The 22,319-nt window shown below is 44.3% G+C and overlaps 3 protein-coding genes across 4 annotated transcripts in view; 2 read left to right on the top strand and 1 right to left on the bottom strand.

Moving 5' to 3' along the window:
• The window catches only part of LOC128136236 (zinc finger and BTB domain-containing protein 5-like), a 450,489-nt gene that overhangs the window by 233,512 nt on the left and 194,658 nt on the right, over nucleotides 1-22,319 (top strand). The gene's annotated exons all lie outside the window — the stretch shown is intronic.
• The window catches only part of LOC128136239 (E3 ubiquitin-protein ligase RNF38-like), a 218,132-nt gene that overhangs the window by 40,519 nt on the left and 155,294 nt on the right, over nucleotides 1-22,319 (top strand). The window lies entirely within an intron of this gene.
• Nucleotides 1,123-22,319, bottom strand: part of LOC128136162 (uncharacterized) — a 51,028-nt gene continuing 29,831 nt past the window's right edge. The window contains exons 2-3 of the mRNA XM_052775336.1: nucleotides 5,337-5,794; nucleotides 1,123-1,157 (exon numbers count right to left, since the gene is read on the bottom strand). Coding sequence (XP_052631296.1) covers nucleotides 1,149-1,157; nucleotides 5,337-5,794 — 467 coding nt within the window. The 3' untranslated portion in view covers nucleotides 1,123-1,148. The remainder of the gene's footprint in view (nucleotides 1,158-5,336; nucleotides 5,795-22,319) is intronic.

Here is a 22,319-nt window from a genome sequence, read left to right as displayed (position 1 = left end):
GGCCTAGAGGACACATCCACACACCCCCCTGTAGGTCTAATACTGCTGCTTGCTTAGTAAATTCATTGCTCTTTGACCTGGAGTTGAATGTGATTCTCAAACACAGCACCCGGTGGGACCAGAGTCTGGTCAATGATGGCTCAGGCTGCCCCTGCAGAAAGCAAGAGATGTCTGCAGGAATGGAACACAGGGTTAGCTCCACTGTAAGTATCTTGTAGGGGAGGTGACAGCTGTATGCCTTGCATTTAACAATATAAATCAGAGCTGCTGTTTTTAACTCATTCTGATTTCATATGTCTTAACTATTTAAATGTGAAATTAATGGGGACAGGAAGCTGGATGCGCATTTACCCTAAAAGGAATTTGCAGATGAGCATATTTATTTGCCTGTGAAGTTAGGAAAGCATATTTAAAGCATGTGTTTCAGCTTTCTGTTGAGAGGGGATGGCTAATGAACACTTTATTTTGCTTTTTTGTGAGTTGTTTTTGTAAGCGATACGACCTTCTAGTTAATCATTTCCTTTAATTTGCCAGCATCACTTCAGTCTTACTTGGACTGAACCTTTCCTACATGTCCCACTCTCAGCCAGGCAATGAGAAGCCATTCAACAGCACCAAGGAGGATAAGAGAGAGACAACAAAGTATTCAGGGTGAAATTTATCCCATTGCAGTCTAGCTTACACGAGGTCTTAAGCAGTATTTCAGCTGTTATCATGGGATTTAAGAGATTCCTTGGGCATTGAGCAGGCTTGGTCGAGTTTAATTCTTAATAAAATGATGTTTCTAATAACATGAATTAAAAAGCTAGATCACGTTAAGAACCCTAATAACTATATTGCATGCGAGATTCTCACAGGGAATTCGAATATTTTTTTTATTTAATGACTGTGGTGGGTTGACCCTGGCTGGACGCCAGGTGCCCACCAAAGCCGCTCTATCACTCCCCCTCCTCAGCTGGACAGGAGAGAGAAAATAGAACAAAAGGCTCGTGGGTCGAGATAAGGACAGGGAGAGATCACTCACCAATTACCGTCACGGGCATGGGGGAATGAATTTAATTTATTACCAATCAAATCAGAGTAGGATAATGAGAAATAAAACCAAATCCTTCAGGAACAGACTGCTCCAGTGCGGGTCCCCCGCGGGGTCACAAGTCCTGCTAGCAAACCTGCTCCAGCGTGGGCTCCTCTCTCCACGGGTCCACAGGTCCTGCCAGGAGCCTGCTCCAGCACGGGCTCTCCATGAGGTCAGAGCCTCCTTCAGGCACATCCACCTGCTCCGGCGTGGAGTCCTCCACGGGCTGCAGAGTGGATATCTGCTCCACCGTGGACCTCCATGGGCTGCAGGGTGGGAGCCTGCCTCACCATGGTCTCCACCACAGGCTGCAGGGGAATCTGCTCCGATGCCTGGGGCACCTCCTCCTCCTCCTTCTTCACTGACCTTGGTGTCTGCAGAGTTGTTTCTCTCACGTGTTCTCACTCCTCTCTTTGGCTGCAGTTGCTGTTGCGCAGCATTTTTTCCCCCTTCTTAAATATCTTGTCACAGAGGCGCTACCACCGTCACTGATTGGCCCAGCCTTGGCCAACGGCGGGTCCGTCTTGCAGCCGGCTGGCACTGGCTCTATTGGACATAGGGGAAGCTTCTAGCAGCTTCTCACAGAAGCCACCCCTGTAGCCGCCCCGCTACCAAAACCTTGCCACACAAACCCAATACGATGACATGACATAAATGCTAAATTTTTTTTTTAATTTAAAATGCATTTAAAATTAAATGAATACATTCAAAATTGTGAGCAGCATAAGGGAGTTTTAACAGGTCAGTTAGTGCTCCGAATTGGTAACAGAGTTTGCATGAGTGTGAAATGTTTCTTACAAGATATATAAGATCATTCTCTGCCAATACATATGTAGAAGAAAAGTTTAAATCTGAATTCTGTAGATTTTATTAAAATATAACTTCATAATCTGCATAATTTGAAAGTTTCCTCTTAAAGGAGTACCCTACAATATTCTAAAAAATGGTAAATGCCATAGACAGTATCTGTTTGCGTGTTATGTATTTGTATGAGAGGCTGGGGAATGATTATGCAACTAAATCTGGCTAGTAACATTCACTGAAAAGATGAAAGTGTTGAGTCTGCATTGGAGAAAACAAGGAACACCACATGAATGCTGTATGATGTACCTGTACCAAGAAGTTGCAGTACAGAATTTGAAAAAGTTTGCTGCGTGTTATAAGCACAGATAAAACTTATCCCTCTTTACGTTTCTGCACTATGTACCTCGGATATTATTTAGGTTGCAAAGGGAAACTTCTGAGGTTTACATTTACTCTCTGCTCAGGCCTGTTCCTGTGAAGATTTGATTTGCAGACTCCTAGAACCATTCAGGTTGGAAGGGACCTTGGGAGGTCTCAAAAGCAGGATCAGCACTGAATTCAGACCAGGTTGCTCAGGGCTTTATCTGGTCAGATCTTGAAACTGCACCCCGCAGTTTGGTGTTGTCCACAAAGTTGATGAGGTGCATTACGTCTCCTCCTCCAGGACACTGATAAAGATATTAAGCAGGAGCTGTTCCAGAATAGACCCCTGAGAAACTCCACTTGTAACCAACCTCCAGGTAGAGCACGAACCATTAGCCTTTGAGCCCAATGATCCAGCCACTTTCTCACCCATCTAGTAGTCCACAGCATCCCAACTTGGATATGAGGATGCTGTGGGAGACAGTGTCAAAAGCCTTGCTAAAGTCAAGGTAGGCGACATCCACTGCTCTCCCCTTGTCCCCAGAGCCAGTCATCTCATCATAGAAGGCATCAGGTTGTTCAAGCATGTTTTACTCTTGATAAATCTGTGCCGGCTCTTCCCAACCAGCTCTTCCTTCGTGTTCCCAGAAATGTGTTCCAAGAGGACTTGCTCCATGATTTTCCCAGGGACTGAAGTGAGGTTGACCAGCCTGTAGTTCCCTGGATCATCCTTCTTGTCCTTTCTGAAGACAGGTGCAACGTTTGCCTTTCTCCAGTCACTGGGGTTCTTCCCTGATCTCCAAGCCCTTTCAAAGATGATTGAGAGCAGCCTCATAATGAAATCAGCCAGCTCTCTCAGCACCCTTGGCTGCATCACGTCTGGTCCCATGGACTTGTATGGGTTGAGATTTCTCAAAAGATCCCTGATGCCTGACTTGATCTTCCACTATTGGCAGTTCCTCTCCTCCTTGAACTCTGTCTCTAGGCACAAAGGCCTGGGAGACCTTGTCTTAGTGGTTATTCTTACTTAAAGCAGTGAGCTTTGAACTCACCTGAAGTGAAAGGAAATCTGCAATACTGAATGCAGCAGCTTTCTGATCACTGCAATATTTTGAGTTTGTAAACTCTAAAACAAAACAAAGCCCATAACAGTGGAAAAATCCTCACTGGATATAACTTCTCCTTAGATCTGTTTGATGTAAGATATCAAGGAGTTTAACACTGGACATCAGTCAGCACTGTTTTGTTCAGGAGAATGAGGTAGGGTAGTAGTTTAGTTACTTCTGTAAGGGCCCTGAGAGCATCCCCCCCGCTCCTGGAGGTTTGGCTGCCTGGGCTCAGGGACAACTTAGAGACAGTGCAGCTGAGGGCTGCCCCCCTTCCCTCTGGTGACCTTGGGGAGAGCACTCCCAGACAGCTCTGCAGGGAAGCCTCAGCAAGGGCTGACCCCCCTTCCCACGGGAGCTGCTTTTAAACTGAGCCTCCACCGTTTGGCCCCTGCCTGAGCTACAGCTCCCACTGTGTTGCAGCCAAGCCTGTGCCTGGCCATGGGACCCAGACCCTGACTCACAAACTGACTTCTTGGCCTGACTTCGCACCTGCCTTGTCACCATGGACTTGCCTGGAGATCACTGGACTGTCTGACCCTGGTTACCATCACCGGACCTACCCTGCTTGTCTTGCTTGGGTACTGTGGGACTGGGGCCTTACTGGTGAGGCCACTGCCTCTGCTGGCCTTGTTATCACGCTTGGCTCGCCTTCCCTTGCGGAGCAGCCCTGACAGCTTTTATCTTTGAAGGAGGAAAACTAGGTCTTTAAAAACCCTGTAGACCTCATCCTCTCCTCATAGGGCATGTGCTCCAGCCTCCTGACCATCTTGGTGGCCTCTGCTGGACTTGCTCAAAGTTTATCAACATCTTTCTTGTACTGGAGGGCGTGTGTGTGCGCGTGCACGCTAGAGCATGCTGCTGGCTCCTGTTTAGCCTTCTGTCCCCCAGAACCCCCAGGTTCTTTTCAGCAGATCTGCTCTCCAGCTAGTCAGTCCCCAACCTGTACCGCTGCAAGGGTTTATTCCATCCCAGGTACAAGATTTGGCATTTGTCCTTGTCGAGTTTCATAAGGTTCCTGCCAGCCCATTCCTCCAGTCTTTCTAGATGCCTCTGAATGGCAGCTCCATGCTTGAGTATATCAACTACATTCCCCCAGTTTGGTGTTGTCCACAAACTCAATGAGGTGGATTCCGTCTCCTCCTCCAGGTCACTGGTGAAGATAGATATTAAATGGGATAGGTTCCAGGACAGACTCCTGAGGAACGCCACTTCTTACCGGCCTTCTAAGCATGTGTGCAATTCTGCTTTCATAAAGAACAAGTATTTGCAGGATCACAACTGTGGGGCGTTGTGATGGGTTGACCCTGGCTGGATGCCAGGTGCCCACCAAAGCCGTTCTATCACTCCCCCTCCTCAGCTGGACAGGGGAGAGAAAATATAACAAAGAGCTTGTGGGTCGAGATAAGGACAGGAGAGATCACTCACCAATTACCATCACAGGCAAAACAGACTCAGCTTGGGGAAAATTAACTCAATTTATTACAAATCAACCAGAGTAGGGTAATGAGAAATAAAACCAAATCTCAGAACACCTTCCCTCCACCCCTCCCTTCTTCCCGGGCACAACTTCACTCCCAGATTCTCTACCAACCCCCCAGCGGCACAGGGGGACAGGGATGGGGTTTACGGTCAGTTCATCACACGTTATTTTCTGCCGCTTCATCCTCCTCAGGGGGAGGACTCATCACACTCTTCCCCTGCTCCAGCGTGGGGTTCCTCCCACGGGAGACAGTCCTCCACGAACTTCTCCAACGTGGGTCCTTCCCACGGGCTGCAGTTCTTCACGAACTGCTCCAGCATGGGTCCTTTCCACGGTGTGCAGTCCTTCAGGAACAGACTGCTCCAGCGTGGGTCCCCCACAGGGTCACAAGTCCTGCCAGAAAACCTGCTCCGTGGGCTCCTCTCTCCACAGATCTGCAGGTCCTGCCAGGAACCTGCTCCAGTGCGGGGTTCCCACGGGGTCACAGCCCCCTTCGGGAACCCACCTGCTCCGGCGTGGGGTCCTCCACGGGCTGCAGGTGGATATCTGCTCCACCGTGGACCTCCATGGACTGCAGGGGGACAGCCTGCCTCACCATGGTCTTCACCACGGGCTGCAGGGGAATCTCTGCTCCGGTGCCTGGAGCATCTCCTCCCCCTCCTTCTTCACTGACCTTGGTGTCTGCAGGGTTGTTTCTCTTACATGTTCTCACTCCTCTCTCCGGCTGCCATTTTACCTCCGTCCCAACTTTTTTCCTTCTTACAAATGTTATCACAGAGGCGTTACCACTATCGCTGATTGGCTCGGCCTTGGCCAGCAGCGGGTCCGTCTTAGAGCCGGCTGGTATGGGCTCTCTCTCGGACACAGGGGAAGCTTCCAGCAGCTTCTTACAGAAGCCACCCCTGTAACCCCCCCCCCCCGCTACCAAAACCTTGCCACACAAAACCAATACAGGCGTGAAACCTATCACACTGAGTCATCGGGAGCAGCTCTCCAGATCACCTTTCAGACCAAGGGGGGTTGCTGCCTAGGGATGAGACACATTATGGGATGCAGGAGAAAATCATTTTGGGATCGCACAGGATTTATTATGCGTTGTTTAGGGGAGGAACTGTTGTCACCAAAATTTGGGTCCATTACCTGGTGTGCGTCACCCAATTTACACACAGAGTCAAGGTATTTTCTGTTGTTACGTAAATGCAGATACGGGTGCATGGCACAAACCAGCACACCATTGGTACAAACTGACAGTTATTTATACACAAAATTTAGTCAGCTAATACATATTCATTGTTATTCTATTAAATGATTGGTTAAAATTCTTCACCTATCATGTAAATAACTACGCATGCCCGGTACGATTTTTGAGACCTTTACTTCCTTAACCTTTTGGGTCGGTGGGTTTCTTGAGTGGGTGGTCCTTGAGTCGGTGGTCGTGATCTCCCCCTGCTGGAATTATCTTTCCTCTAGTTTCACTTTAATTTGGCAACACTAAGCAGTCCTTCATGGACCTTTAACAAAGCAGACTATCGTTCAATTTGGGGTTTTGTTCTTAGACAGCAATATCCTGGTTTACAGTGCCAAAGTATTGTTAGGGTAAAATGAACTAAGTTAATCTTTATCGATATCAATTCCCCCCTTTGAGACTTATCGAAATTCTAATTTTTGACAAGTCTCACCTCCATTTTGCACCACCAATGCATATGATCGAGATAGTTGTCTAGTAATAAGGGTTTTTAAACATCCAAACATGATACAGACAATAATAATCTTCAATTTTATCATGTTTGGATTTTCCCTTCCAAAACCCGATATGAATTTTCTCAACAATTGGTGAAACTAAACACACTGCTATAATTATTATTATAATCAAATTCAACATAAAAATTTTCAATGTTCTAAATATAATTCACAAACTTATAACTCAAAAATAACAGCAATTGTCCAAATATAAAAGGAACCGTTAACTCTCCTTTGAGATCTTTAATTTCTCCGGGGGTGGTGCCTTCTTAACTCTTGTATAATTAATCCAAGAATCCACTCCTCCTACTTTTACTGCAGTGTAAGTTCTTAACAACACAGTGTATAGTCCTTTCCACTTTTCCTTTAATGGTTCGCCCTTCCAAATCCGTATGTAGACTAGGTCTCCCAGCTGAAAGGGGTGAACAGGGGTATCCAATGGTAACAGTGTCCTCTGGTTTAGATATCTATGTAAAGAAGATAAAATCTGCAAAAGAGAGATTAAATACCCTTTGACTGCCTCTTGTTCTTTAATATGCATTTGATCCCCTTGTGTTGTGATTAAGTTAACAGGATATGGTTTTCCATATAGTATTTCAAAGGGACTCACTTTTTCTCTAATTCTTGGAGTTATCCTAATCCTTAATAAGGCTAGAGGTGGGGCCTCTACCCATTTAAGGTGGGCTTCCTGACATAATTTTGAAATTTGTCTTTTAAGAGTCTGATTCATTCGTTTTACTTTACCACTGGACTGAGGTCTCCATGGAGTATGGAGATCCCATTTTATCTTTAAAAATTTAGATACTCCTTGTACTACTTCTGCTATGAAATGAGATCACTTATCCAAAGATATTCCCTCTGGAATACCAAATCTTGGAATAATTTCTCTTAGCATTACCTTAACCACTTCTCTAGCTTTATTGGTGTGACAGGGGAAAGCTTCAGGCCATCCAGAAAAGGTGCCTACTAAAACTAGTAGATATTTATATTGATTATACCTAGGCAACTCTGAGAAATCTATTTGCCAATACTCTCCAGATGTTATTCCTTGGTTTATATTTCCTCCTGGTGTCTTCTTTTCAATTTTTGGATTATTCGCACAACATACTGGACATTACCACTATATCTGCAAGGCTTTGCATTTTTGGTCCTATGACATATTTTTTTGCAACAAGAACCAATGCATCAGAGCCCATATGTGTTTCCTGGTGTAATTTCTTCAATACAAATTCCATTGTCCTTTTAGGAATTAGGAGTTGTTTTAAAGGTGTCATCCACCATCCTTGTTCAATTTTGGTACAGTCTAGTTGTTCAGCTAGTTGATCTTCTTTTTCTGTGTACTGTGGAGGAGTTAAATCTAGGCATCGTTCTGGAATTAGAGCTCCTTCTATCTTTGGGGTTTTTTTTTAAAGCTGCCTCTGGCAGCTGCAGCTGCTCTCCAATTTCCTTTGATTACTTCATTGTTTCCCTTCTGGTGCGCTTTACAATGAATTATTGCAACTTTTTCTGGCTTTAAAACAACTTGTAACAATTTCACAATTTCAGCGCCATATTTAACAGGAGTTTCTTCTGAGTTTAGATTGCCCCATGAGCATGGACAACTCCAAAGGCATATTTTGAGTCAGTATATATATTAACTTTCTTTCCAGTACTCATTTCTAAAGCTCGAATCAGAGCTATCAATTCAGCTTTCTGGGCTGAAGTATTATGAGGTAAAGACTCAGCTTCCAGAATGCAGTCTCTAGTCACTATTGCATATCCAGCACATTGCTTTCCTTCAGACATAAAACTCCTCCCATCTGCATATAATTCTAAATCAGAATCTGAAAGGGGAGTTATCTTGTAAATCTGGTCTGCTAGAATAAACTTCTTCAATTGTTGTCAAGCAATCATGCTGTAATTCGTTTTGTTCTGAAATTGGCAGTAAAGTCGCAGGATTTAAAGTAGTAGATATTGAAAGGGTGACATCATCCTGCTCCAGCAAGACAGCCTGGTATTTACCCAATCTGCTGGGAGAAATCCAATGGTGTCCCTTATTTTCTAGGAGAGAGATCACAGCATGGGGTACAAATACAGTTATATGTTGTCCCAAAGTCAGTTTCCTGGCCTCTTTAATCAAAATCACTGCTGCCACAACAGCTCTCAAGCAAGCAGGCTATCTTTTACTGACCTCATCCAACTGTTTAGAAAAATACCCCACGGGTGTCTTCTAACTTCCCAACATTTGGGTTAGGACTCATAGGGCTACTTGCTGCCTCTCATGTACATACTGCTGAAAGGGTTTCTCCAAATTTGGAAGTCCTAATGCAGGACCTTCCGTTACTCTTTTCTTGATTTCACCAAACCCTTTTCGGCATTCCGCAGTCCATTCCAACAGCTCTTCTGGCCCTTTAATAGCAGCATATAATGGTTTAGCAATCAGTCCAAAATTAGGGATCCACAGTCAACACCATCCGGCCATGCCCCAAAATCCTCTTAATTGTTTCTTTGAGGTGGGTATCACAATTCTACAAATTGCTTCTTTTTGTTCTGCACTTAACTCCCTCTGTCCCTGCATTATGTCAAATCCCAAATATCGAACTCTGTCTTTTACTATTTGTGCCTTTTTCTTGGAGACACGATAACCTGCAAGTCCTAAGCTGCATCCAGCCCTGTAGTCCCCAGTACAAGAAAGACATGGACCTGTTGGAGTGGATCCAGAGGAGGGCCACAAAAACGATCGGAGGGATGGAACACCTCTCCTATGAGGAAAGGCTGAGAGAGTTGGGGTTGTTCAGCCTGGAGAAGAGAAGGCTCCAGGAAGACCTTATTGCGGCCTTTCAATACTTAAAGGGGGCTTATAAAAAAGATGGGGACAGACTTTTTAGTAGGGCCTGTAGTGATAGGACAAGGGGTAATGGTTTTAAACTAAAGGAGGGTAGATTCAGACTAGATACAAGGAAGAAATTTTTTACGATGAAGGTGGTGAGACACTGGAACAGGTTGCCCAGAGAGGCTGTAGATGCCCCATCCCTGGAAACATTCAAGGACAGGTTGGATGGGGCTTTGAGCAACCTGATCTAGTTGAAGATGTCCCTGCTCATTGCAGGGGAGTTGGACTAGATGACCTTTAAAGGTCCCCTCCAACCCAAACTATTCTATGATTCTGTGATTCTATGATCTGTCAGGATATATTTTCCCCTAACAACATGCAGTATGGGAAACAAACAGGAGGAATTCCAAGTCTGACTGCAGTTGCAGAGCTATGATCTCACTGGGATTACAAAGATGTGATGGCATAGCTCACATGACTAGAGTGCTGCAATGGATGGATACAGGCTCTTTAGAGAGGACAGACCAGGAAGGCAAGGAAGGAGGGATTGTGCTCTATTCAAAGGAGTGGTTTGAATGCATGGAGCTTTGCCTTGGAACAAGTGACAAGCCAGTTGAAAGCTTATGGGTAAGGGTCAGAGGACAGACCAACATGGGTGACATCGTGGTGGGCATCTGCTGCAGACTGCTGGATCAAGGAGAGAAAGTAGATGAGTCCTTTAGACCAGCGGTCTCCAAAGTGGGGTGCACACGATGATCTGTTGGGGTGTGGCAAAAAAATATTGGAACTTCTATTTATACTTAATTTTTATCTAAAAAAAAAAGGAAAGAAATTAAGCTTTAGTAATATTGAATAATGTGGATTGACACTGGCACTCTCACTTGGTCCGTATGTCAGTCACGTGTCACATACAGTAGCGAGGTATCCTGAGGGAAGAGTGGGTGTTCCACAACGCGAAGAGGTTGACAGTGGCGCCCTCACTCATTCGCTTGCTTTCAGCATATTGCAAAGTATTGCAGCTTATGTGTGCTGGGTTAAGTGGCTTTATGGATTATATTACATAGTTTTAACTAAACTAACCCTCACAGAATGGACAAGTGGCTTAAAAAGATTCCTGCAAAGAAACTGCAGATTGAAGATAATGCTAATAATGCGAGCACAAGCGAACTACAATAAAATGGTAGAGCTGACACTTCTAGTCCTAGTAGGAGTACTCTTCGCCAGCCACATTACAAGGTAAAAACAATGATGATCTAGTCAGATCTGACAAGAAGTCAGACAAAAAAACCCGGAAATTATCAAGAAGACTATTTGAAATATGGATTTACATCCACTATTATCAACGATGAACCTTGCCCTAAGAGTATACTGTGCCTTGAGATATTAGCTAATGATAGTATGAAGCCATCACGATTAGCAAGACATTTAAGAACTAAGCATCCAGAACATGAAGACAAACCTCTACAGTTTTTTCAACAGTGTTTCAAGTCATGCGATACTCAGTCCAGTACCTTACAAAATTTCACTAAAATTAACGATAAATGTTTAGAAGCCTCTGTTGAGGTTTCTTACTCAAGAGCGAAAGACAAAAAGCCACGTGCCATTGAGGAAACACTTGTTCTTCCTCCCGCAGTAAAAATGGCTGAAATAATGCATGGAAAACAATATGGCGACAAACTAAAATGCATTCCTTTGTCAGGAAATGCCGTTGGAAGACGCATAGAAAACACTGCTGAAGATTTGAAGAAACAAGTATTAGAACCAATTACACAGTGTGGGAGGGTTGCTATGCAGTTGGATGAAAGTACAGGTGTTTCTAACGTCTCATCTTATGGTATTTGTTAGATTATGTTTCAAGAATGAAATACACAAAGAACTACCTTTTTGTGAGCCACTAAAGGAAAGATGCACCAGAGAAGATATATTCTCGACAGTAAATGACTCTAATAAAAAACAATGCTCTGTGGAAAAACTGTGCAAGTGTAACCACCGATGGAGCGGCTGCTTTGACTGGAATAAAAAAAGGATTCCGGGGTAAGGTTACAGAGATAGCACCACACGTGGAACTCATCCACTGCTTCATTCGTAGGCAAGCTTTTACAGCAAATATGTTGGAGCCAGAACTGCACAAAGTGCTACATGATGTCATCGGTATGGTTAATTTTATATAAACAAGACCTGTAAATAGTAGAATCTTTACAATACTTTGTAACGAGATGGGGAGTGACAATGGAAATCTTTTGTACCACACAGAGGTTCGCTGGTTATCTCATGGCAAAGTGCTTAAAAGAGTTGTCGAACTTAAAAATGAGTCATGCATTTTTCTTTTACAAAAAGACACGTGTTCCAAATTTGCTGACCTTTTCTGTGATGACAAGTGGCTGCCAGTAGTATGCTACCTAGCAGATATTTTTGAAAAAATAAATGCACTTTATGTGTCCCTTCAAGGTGAAGGTGACATTTTAACAAAGAGTGAGAAAGTAACTGCTTTTCAAAAGAAACTCATGCTATGGAGAGAGCATTTGGAAAAGAGCTGTTTGGAAATTATGTGACTTTGATGCTGAAAACAATGTGTGTCACCTATAAAAGCTCTTGTATCTGTACACTTACAAAACTTGGAAACAGAATTTTGTAGCCTGTTTAAAAATCTTCCCAAAGAAGAGTTTCAGTGGGTTTTGAACCCATTTGTCAAAAATATAAAAATGCAACATCTTCCGAGTAGCTTGCAAAAACAACTGATTGACATCGTCAGGGAAGATGAAAATTTACCAGCCAAATTTTGTAAAAGTCAGTTCTTCGCCAGTCGAGGAGGGAGGCAAGGATGCTTAGCATAGAATTACCCAGGGAATTTATTCTTTTCTTTTAGCTATTTTAGCTATGCGCATAGCAGTGCCCCAGCCTAATGCATGAAGGACCCCGATACAGAGGAAAGCAGGGTTTATATATGTTACAATACAGTTGTGTAGACCAATCAAATTACTCATGTTAAGGGGTGGGCTAATCAGTTAATCAGTTACTATTGCTCACATAATTGGTATGTACTTGTCCCATGCAGGATCAGTACATGCTTGTCCCGTGCAGGTGGTGTGGACGTATGGTCGGTGGTGTGTTAATCTTCATTGTTCTAAACCAATGTCCCATGCAGGTGGGGGGGGGGGGGGTGTTATACTGGATTCTGGTTGATTACTGTTCTGGCCGTGGTTATATGCCTGGGTTTTTTTGAAAGGTAAATCTCCGATCGTTTTATCGTCGGTATGGGGCATTCTCAGCCGGTAAGAGCTGGCTTAGGTTGGATCTTCAGGTCACATCGACCCTGAGGATAAAAGCTCATAGCCTCAGGTAGTGTTCATTCTTCTACGCAAGTCATATTGCAGTTAGCGCCTTGCCTTTCACAGTTTCAGGAAAAACTTTTGCATAATTGGTGGATGGGATTGAAAAATGAGTATCATGGTTTAGTAAGCTCAGCCAATGATGCACTTCTTCCATTTGGATCTACATTTCTTCCTGAGGTAACTTTTTCAGCTGTGACAACCATTAAAACCAAGTATCAAAATAAACTGAACTTAGAACTAGACCTTCGAATCGCTGTATCACAGTGACAAACCAAGATTTTTTTAAAAAATGAAGTATATTCAATTGCATTGCTCTCACTGAAAAACATTATTTTTTTTTTTTAGTGAGAGCAGAAAGATATTGTTCTTTTCATCTTTATCTCATCCTTTTTTAATTTCAATTTTTTGTGTATGTTTTATAATGTACATAATATATTAGTACAGTAGTACATGTATATAAATTATAAATGAATACATATACATATATTGGGGGTGCGCACTCAGAAATTTTTTATCGATGGGGTGTGTGATCAAAAAAGCTTGGAGACCACTGCCCTAAGGAACAGGGATCCGAGCATGATAACAAGGCTGGGAGGGCAGGGGCCTCTACAGCTAGTGCTCCGTCCCACAATACGCGAGAAAGGCAAGCCTGGGGATGGGAGTTGGGATCAACTGAGAGTCCATATCACCAGACAAGTTTGTGGTGATGAGCAAGGTCCAAATTGAAGCTGGGAAATGAGTCTATAGGTCAAGGTTCATAGACAGGCACAGCTATAATAAAACTGGAAACAGGTAGTCCCTCAATGTAGTTTAAGCAGGAAGATAAAGGCCCAGGCCTGAGTTTAAATGGAGCTCCTGGGGCCATGGGCAGGGGTTATGGGGTAGAGGTCCCAGGTGAGGCTGATCAGGGCAATTAAGGCCTATTGATACACTCAGGAACCTGATACCATGTGTTGTTTGGGGTTTTTTTTAGAGAGAGAGAGAGAGAGATAAGGCAAGGTCCATGTTATTGAGTCACTTACAATTTGTTTTCTCCCAAAGTAGATTCACCTGGCTTTAGATGGCATAAATGCACCACCTCCAGAAATTTCTCCTAGTATAAAAATGTGTAGATGATCAAAACAAGTGTATATGCAATAATTTGTCATAACTGTTCTCATTATTTCCTGCATATCATTTTTATCTTAAAATAAGTCCTCTTGAATTAGTTTAGTTTAATTTTGTCCCTGACGTAATAGGCAGAAAGCCTACAACCTTGGGGCAGGCAAGAAATGAGGATGGTATTCGATTAACAATGTCAGTGCCTTATCCATAATGATTACTTTCCTAGGGATTTTTTAGCTTGAATTCTGAGCTTGAATTGATTCCAAGTTACAAACAACTATATGAAGTGTACTTACTAGTAGTTATGTATATTGCCTAAGCCTAAATGAAGTGGGAACAGGAAACTTAAACTATTTTCCAGTGTTAATTTTTTTTCACCTATCTGGAAACTTTTATTTCTTACGGGGCAGAGTTAGAAAGGTGAAGAGGAATGTGTCATGGTTTAACCCCAGCCAGCAACTAAGCACCACGCAGCCGCTCACTCACTTCCCCCCCACCCAGTGGGATGGGGGAGAGAATCGGAAACAAAAGGTAAAACTCGTGGGTTGAGATAAGAACAGTTTAATAGAACAGAAAGGAAGACAGTAATAATGATAATGATAACAATACTAATAAAAGGATTGGAATATACAAAATGAGTGATGCACAATGCAATTGCTCACCACCCGCTGACCGACGCCCAGTTAGTCCCCCAGCAGCCATCCCCCCCAGGCCCACTCCCCCCCAGTTTATGTATGTACTAGATGTGACGTCACATGGTATGGAATACCTTGTTGGCCACTTTGGGTCAGCTGCCCTGGCTGTGTCCCCTCCCAACTTCTTGTGCCCCTCCAGCCTTCTTGCTGGCTGGGCAGGAGAAGCTGAAAAATCCTTGACTTTAGTCTAAACACTACTTATCAACAACTGAAAACATCACTGTGTTATCAACATTCTTATACTAAATCCAAAACATAACACTATAGCAGCTACTAGGAAGAAAATTAACTCTATCCCAGCCGAAACCAGGACACTTTCTTTTCAGGTCACACCTGTATAAGCACACTCTTTTTCTAATACTTAGGCTGTATCAACATACGAGAAGAAAAAAGTATTTTCCCCTCTTGACTTTACAGTCTTTCTGACTACATTTCACCTCTTTTCACACCCTTATTTTAAAGTTACATGCCACAAGCTGGAGTTTCTTCTCCTACTAAACCCTTACTCAAGCAGTTACCATTACTAACCCTAGTAATGATTAGGCAGGAAAAATAGGTGAAATATCAAAAGAAAAGAACGATGTAATACCTGGGGGAATGCCAAATTTGAATATCTTGTTTGCTTTTCACAGAATGGTTGAGGTTGGAAGGGACCTCTGGAGGTCATCTAGTCCAACCCCCCTGCTCAGGCAGGGCCACCTAGAACTAGTTGCCCAGGACTACGTCCAGATGTCTTTTTAATATCTCCAAGGAGGGAGACTCCAAAACCTCTCTGGGCAACCAGAGTGCTCAATCACCCTCACAGCAATAAAGTGTTTCCTAATATTCAGACGGAACCTCCTGTGTTTCACTTTGTGCTCATTGCCTCTTGTCCTGTCACTGGGTGACACTGAAGAGAGCCCGTCTCCATCTTCTTTGCAGCCTCCCTTCAGATATTTGTATACAATAATAGAGATCCCCCCGAGCCTTGTCTTCTCTAGGCTGAACAGTCCCAGCTCTCTCAACCCTTCCTGATAGGAGAGATTCTTCAGTCCCCTAATCATCTTAATGACCCTTTGCTGGAATCTCTCCAGTATGTCCATTTCTCTCGTACTGAGGAGCCCAGAACTGGAAACAGGACTCCACGTGTGGCCTCAGCAATGCTGAGGAGAGGGGAAGGATCACCCCCCTCGACCTGCTGGCAACACTCCTCATGTAGCCCAGATTAGTATCGGCCTTCTTTGCAGCAAGGGCGCGCTGCTGGCTCATGTTCAACTTGGTGTCCACCAGGATCCCCAGGTCTTTTTCTGCCAAGCTGCTTTCCAGCTGAGTGGCCCCCAGCATGTACTGGTGCCTGGGGTTGTTCCTCCCCAGGTGCAGGATTTTGCACTTCTTGTTGAACTGCATGAGGTTCCTGTCAGCCCATTTCTCCTGCCTGTCCAGGTGCCTCTGGATGGCAGCACAGCCCTCTGGCATATCATCCCAGTTTTGTGCCATCAGCAAACTTGCTGAGGGTACACTCTGCCCCAGCATCCAGATCATTAATTAACATGTTTAACAGGATTGGACCTAGTATTGATCCGTTTTAGCATTGTTTCCTTAAAATGAAGCCGGTGTGAACACAATTATCCACTCTGGTCAGCTTATACAGTCTGATCTCATAGCTGACCCTGCTTTGAGCAAGAGGTTGGACTAGACAACTCCCCAGATCCCTTCCAACCTGAATTATCCTATGATTCTATGATGCATGTATTTGCTCATCCTCCAATCACTTTTGAATTCCTTCATAAACTGAAATTCAACGTGAAAGAACAAAGGAGAAGTCAGAGATAGGTCTATTCTTAGAGTTTCATGAAACCACATGCCCAGGTAATGGGCAATTCTCCAAGAAAGGCTTCCACTTTCCATAAGATCTGCCTCCTTAAACAGCAGTAAACCCCACCTGGAGAAGTGCCCCAGCCATGAGAAAAAGCTTAAATCAGAATATGCATCTTGTTACATGTTAGAGAATCTCGCCAAAGACAAAGCACTAGGAAACTAGACTTCATTACTGCTGCCACTTAGAGTGGTTTATTTAAATTTATCTTATTGTTGCAACAAAATGAATGTAGGACAAAAATGACTAGTGGCCTGCCTCAGAACACTCAGGCTAGGGAGAAGTAACTTTTTACACCAAGCTGACTGGAGATAAGACAAAAATATATGCAAGAAAGGTAGATAAGGCATGGAAACATGGCATGCTGTGGGCTCCTGAATGCAAAAGGAAGAACAATGTAGGAAGGAGACAGAGGGTTCAGTGAAGCTGGAAGACCAGCAAAATAAAGCAAAGGGATAAAATATTCACCACTCCACCTATATCGTTGTTGTGGTTTAACCCCAGCCAGCAACTAAGCACCACACAGCCGCTCACTCACTCCCACCCCCAGTGGGATGGGGGGAGAATCGGAAGGGTAAAAGTGAGAAAATTCACAGGTTGAGATAAAAACAGTTTAATAATTAAAGATAAATAATAATTAAAAATAAAATTGTAAGGAAAACAGAAAAAAATAACAAAGAGAGAGGAAAATAAATCCTAAGACAGACAAGTGATGCAAAAGAAAACAATTGCTCACCACCAACCGACTGATGCCCAGCCAGTCCCCGAGCTGCTACCTGCCCCCCCCAACCTCCCCCCCGGTTTTATTGCTGAGCATGATGTCATATGGTCTGGAATATCCCTTTGGCCAGTTGGGGTCAGCTGTCCCAGCTGTGTCCCCTCCCAAATTTTTGTGCACCTCCAACCTACTCGCTGGCGGGGCAGATTGAGAAGCAGAAAAGGCCATGATGCTGTGCAAGCACTGTTCAGCAGTAACTAAATCATCAGTGTGTTATCAACACTATTTTCAGCGCAAATCCAAAACATAGCCCCATACAAGCTACTATGAAAAATTTAACTCTATCCCAGCCAAAACCAGTACAATCTTGTACCTTCCTTTTGATAGACATCTCCTGCTGCCGCTATCATAATTTAGTGCCCAAGAAATGTGGCAGAGGTAAAATGAACATGCTTTCTACAGCACAGATGTTACTCTTGGGGAAATGGTTATTTTATTTTTTGTATTTGGAGCACATCACTTCAAAAACAGCAGAAATGCAAATTGCTATGTGGTTAGCCTTCATCACCATTCAAAAGTACTAATTATTTTCAAGTTTTGAATACCTATGCTAAATGCTAACTGCCTTTTGTTAAGCAATACTATTGACATTCCAATTTCTTTTCCATTTGAAAGAAAATAAAGCAGCTTTCTGAACGATATATAATTATGTTTTAAAATTATATTTATATTTGTATTATTATATTATAATTATTTTTTTCCACTAAAAATAAAGAAGTTGGAGCTGAGCTTCAAGTCATTTTATAAATTGTCATAAAACCACCCAAAAAAACATGGTAGCTCACTTTGGTTTCAACTAAAAATAAATTGATAAATAAATTCCCATGTGATCATGTTGCATTAAAGGGTAAAGAGGTTTGGCAGAAAATAACCCCCCCTTGCATTCCAGCTTATCCTCAGATGTCAGAGGGGCTGGGGGTGGCTAGGTTTAATTTCTGAGTGATGTCCAATTCAACGCTATAAGTCTGGTCGCGTTCAATATGCTGAACTATCACGATGACAGATGCACTTAATAGCATACTGCACTCTTGGCTTAGCCGCATTCAATGCACAAGAATTACCAGACTTAGGGAGTTTGGTTGCATTAATGAACTATCACGACTAGATTAATGAGCAGCGCAGTTTATTAAAGCAACAGTACAGGTTCTTTTGGATTGCCGGTGATAAATACACTGTCTGCAAAGCACGTGCAAATAATAATACAGTCGACTACAAGCACGCTAAATTATGGAAAAACTCTATAGAGATTTCTAAGTTTCCCGGGGAAGCACTCGGTATAACCGAAGGTTCGATTCTTACCCAATAGGCGTCCCTATGGCAGGGGGGAAGAGAGGTTCAGCCCGTCGACTGATCCCAGAAGTCAGCAATGTCCTCCCGACTTGTCTGTGATGGTGTCTTCCTCTTTTGGGGTCTTTTTTTCCTATTTTTCCTTTTAGGTGGAGCTTGAGTGACTCTAGTCATACATACCTTTACTTTGATTGGTATAAAGTTCTCTCGCTTTGCTTTTAAAGGTATATGCTAGAAAAAATTCAGAGCGCATTCTCCGTGGAGGGGTGGTCGCACCTTGGAGGCGGGTAACTTCTGGGATGGAGGTGTGTTTTGGTATTATAATGATATTAAAATGAGCAAAGTTCACCCAAAGGACATGGTGTTACATGTCAGTACCCCAGAACTGGGCACGTGTGATATAAATCAGAAGTAGGGCAGTAGGTTGACAGAACCCCCATTATTTTACCTCCTTGCTTCAATGGATTAAATGCAGGGACCTAGAGTTCTTGTTCCTATCGTTCCAGTTCCCTATCCCGCCTGGCCGTGGCGTCTCTACTCCGCTCCACCCTCCGTGTTACTTTTCAGAGTCAGCACACCAAGTTCCCCTGGTGTTGCCAACATCTAAAAGTTGCAGGTTATGTTGCTTAGGGAACTACCATGGAACCGATTCTTTACGTGTCCACTGTATTCCACCCTGGAGGTTCACCTTCCCTTGAAGGGGGGGATGTCATATCAATAAGTCACCTCCAGCAATCATCTCACACATCATTACAGTAAGGTTATAAGAGCATGCTGGGAAACTGTAATAGGTGAACATGGCAAGGTTTTGGTAGCAGGAGGGGGCTGCAGGGGTGTCCTCTGTGAGAAGAGGTCAGGGGCTGCCCTCATGCGAGACACAGATGGTTCTGGCCATCTCCATAATGGACCCACTGCTGTCTGAAGGTGAGCCAATCAGTGAAGCTGGTGGCGTCTCCGTGAAAACATATTTAAAGGGCAAAACCACTAGACAGGCAGAGGAGAAGAGAAAACAGAGGAAGAAATAGCAATGCTAACACCAAGGTCAGAGATGGAGGAGGTGCTCCAGGTGCCGGAACAGATATTCCTCTGCAGTTCATGGAAGAGACCAGCAGAGCAAATATTCACACTGCAGCCTGTGGAGGAGCCCATGCCAAAGTAGTTGGATATTTCCTGAAGGAATAGAGGCCTGTGGAGAACCCACGCTGGAGCAAGTTTTTTCCTGAAGGACTGCAGCCCATGGAAGGATCCATGCTGCAGCAGAAGAAAAGTGTGAGGAGGAAGGATCAGCAGAGAAGAACTGTTATGTACTTATCATAACCCCCCATCCCCCAGTGCTGCTCAGCAGGGGGAAGCAAGGTGTTGTTTTAATTTTTTTGCTCTTTGCTTCTCACTATCCAAATCTATTTTAATTGGCAATAAATTCATTTTCCCCAAGTCAAATCCATTTTGCCAGTGACAGTAATCATTAAGTGATCTCCCTGTCTTTATCACAACCCATGAACTTTTTTATCTTATTTTCTCCTCCATTTTCTGTTGAGCAAGTGGAGTGAGAGTGCAGCTGGGTGGGCGTCTGTCTGCGGGCCAAGGTTAACCCACCACAGGAACTAACAAGACATTACTGGCAGAAATATATTTTATGTATTTTAAGATTTTTTTTTTAATCTGTCAGATTCAACTAACCTTTGGAAGAACTAGCTATATCTGTTACAGGAAAGTATATCATGCCGGATCCGACACCCTGAGAGGCAAGGCTGCTGCAGCTCCATGCACCAAGTACAACCAATAGCAAGGCTGAAAATTTACTCCCAGTAGACATGCACACACACACACAGAGCACATGTATACACCACATATATACACAGCCAGCCACACAGATCACAGATAGACATTCAGAGCACTCGCATGAACACAGACAGCACCAATGGCCTCATCCCGCTTCCCTCTCTGGCTGAGAAAGATAGAGGTCCACCAGCGAGAGAAAATATACATATATACAAAGTGGACCCCCTCCAGCAGTTGACCTCAGACACTCAGTCTGCCCAGTAGCTGCCCTCTGAATCCCAGTCTCCCCAGTTGCTGTCACCTGGACATACGAGTCCCTGAAGCTGCAGCCCCACTCCAGTTGCTGGTATAGACCATCTTATACACATGCATGCACACACACCTGGTCCCCCATAGCCGCTCCCCTGCCCCCCATGCTCTCTGCCTTAGAAACACACAGGCGCTCTCACACCCAGAGCTGGCCCTTAGAGACCCACACACACCCCTGGCCCCCAGGTTACTTCACCTACTCAACAGCGAGTCCAGCTTGATCTTCACTAACAATCACACACTCACACACCTGCACTTGCTGGCACCACAGACCCCCATACACACACATGCACATGGAATAAAGAACCCTTTACCAGAAAATAGTTGAAGGCAGAGCTTAATAAAGAGACAGGACAGATGGAGCTGATCAGGTACAGGGCATGGCCAGACAAGTATACTGAACAGGAGCTGTTTATATGCAACTGGCCCTTTTTATCCCTTTTATCCCACTATTTTCCCATGCTTGTTCCTCGCCAAATCACCTAAATGCATTCCTTTCCCTGCATTTGGTTCTCCCCTAAACATGCCATGTTTGCCAATGAGACACCCATTTACAAGAAGGGTCGAAGGGAGGATCCGGGGAACTACAGGCCTCTCAGCTTGACCTCAGTACCAGGGAAGATTATGGAACAGTTCGTCTTGAGTGTGCTCACATGGCACGCGCAGGACAAACAAGGGATCAGGCCCAGTCAGCATGGGTTTATGAAAGGCAGGTCCTGCTTGACCAACCTGATCTCCTTCTATGACCAGGTGACCCACCTAGTGGATGAGGGAAAGGCTGTGGATGTTATCTTCCTTGACTCCAGCAAGGCCTTTGACACTGTCTCTCATGACATACTCCTTGAGAAGCTGGCGTCTCATGGCTTGGACAAGTGTACTCTTCGCTGGGTGAAAAACTGGCTGGATGGCCGAGCCCAGAGGGTAGTGGTGAATGGGGTGAAATCCAGTTGGCAGTGGATCACGAGTGGTGTTCCCCAGGGCTCGGTGTTGGGCCCTGTTCTGTTTAATATCTTTATTGATGATTTGGATGAGGGGATTGAGTGCACCATCAGCAAGTTTGCAGATGACACCAAGTTGGGAGGCAGGGTTGATCTGCTTGAGGGTAGGAAGGCTCTACAGAGGGATCTGGACAGGCTGGATCGATGGGCCGAGGCCAATTGTATGAGATTCAACAAGGCCAATTGCCAGGTCCTGCACTTCAGTCACAACAACCCCATGCAACGCTACAGGCTTGGGGAAGAGTGGCTGGAAAGCTGCCCAGCAGAAAAAGACCTGGGCGTGCTGGTTGACAGCCAGCTGAATATGAGCCAGCAGTGTGCCCAGAAGGCCAACGGCATCCTGGCCTGCATCAGAAATAGTGTGGCCAGCAGGAGCAGGGAGGTGATTGTTCCCCTGTATTCGGTACTGGTGAGGCCGCACCTCGAGTACTGTGTTCACTTTTGGGCCCCTCACTACAGGAAAGACATTGAGGTGTTGGAGTGTGTCCAGAGAAGGGCAACCAAGTTGGTGAGGAGCCTGGAGCACAAGTCTTATGAGGAGCGGCTGAGGGAACAGGAGGAGAAGCTGAAAAATCCTTGACTTTTAGTCTAAACATTACTTAGCAACAACTGAAAACATCAGCATGTTATCAACATTCTTCTCATACTGAATCCAAAACACAGCACTATACCAGCTACTAGAAAGAAAATTAACTCTATCCCAGCTGAAACCAGGACAGCCAGGCTCACTAGAGATAATCCTGGGGGCGGCACGCCAATGTTTGAGGGACAGTGTGCTAGCGAGGTCCTTTGGTCT

The sequence above is a fragment of the Harpia harpyja genome, chromosome W, assembly GCF_026419915.1.
Source record: "Harpia harpyja isolate bHarHar1 chromosome W, bHarHar1 primary haplotype, whole genome shotgun sequence".
In the NCBI taxonomy this organism is placed as follows: Eukaryota; Metazoa; Chordata; class Aves; order Accipitriformes; family Accipitridae; genus Harpia; species Harpia harpyja.
Note: the sequence above shows the minus strand (reverse complement) of the source record. Positions and strands in the feature narration are given on the sequence as shown.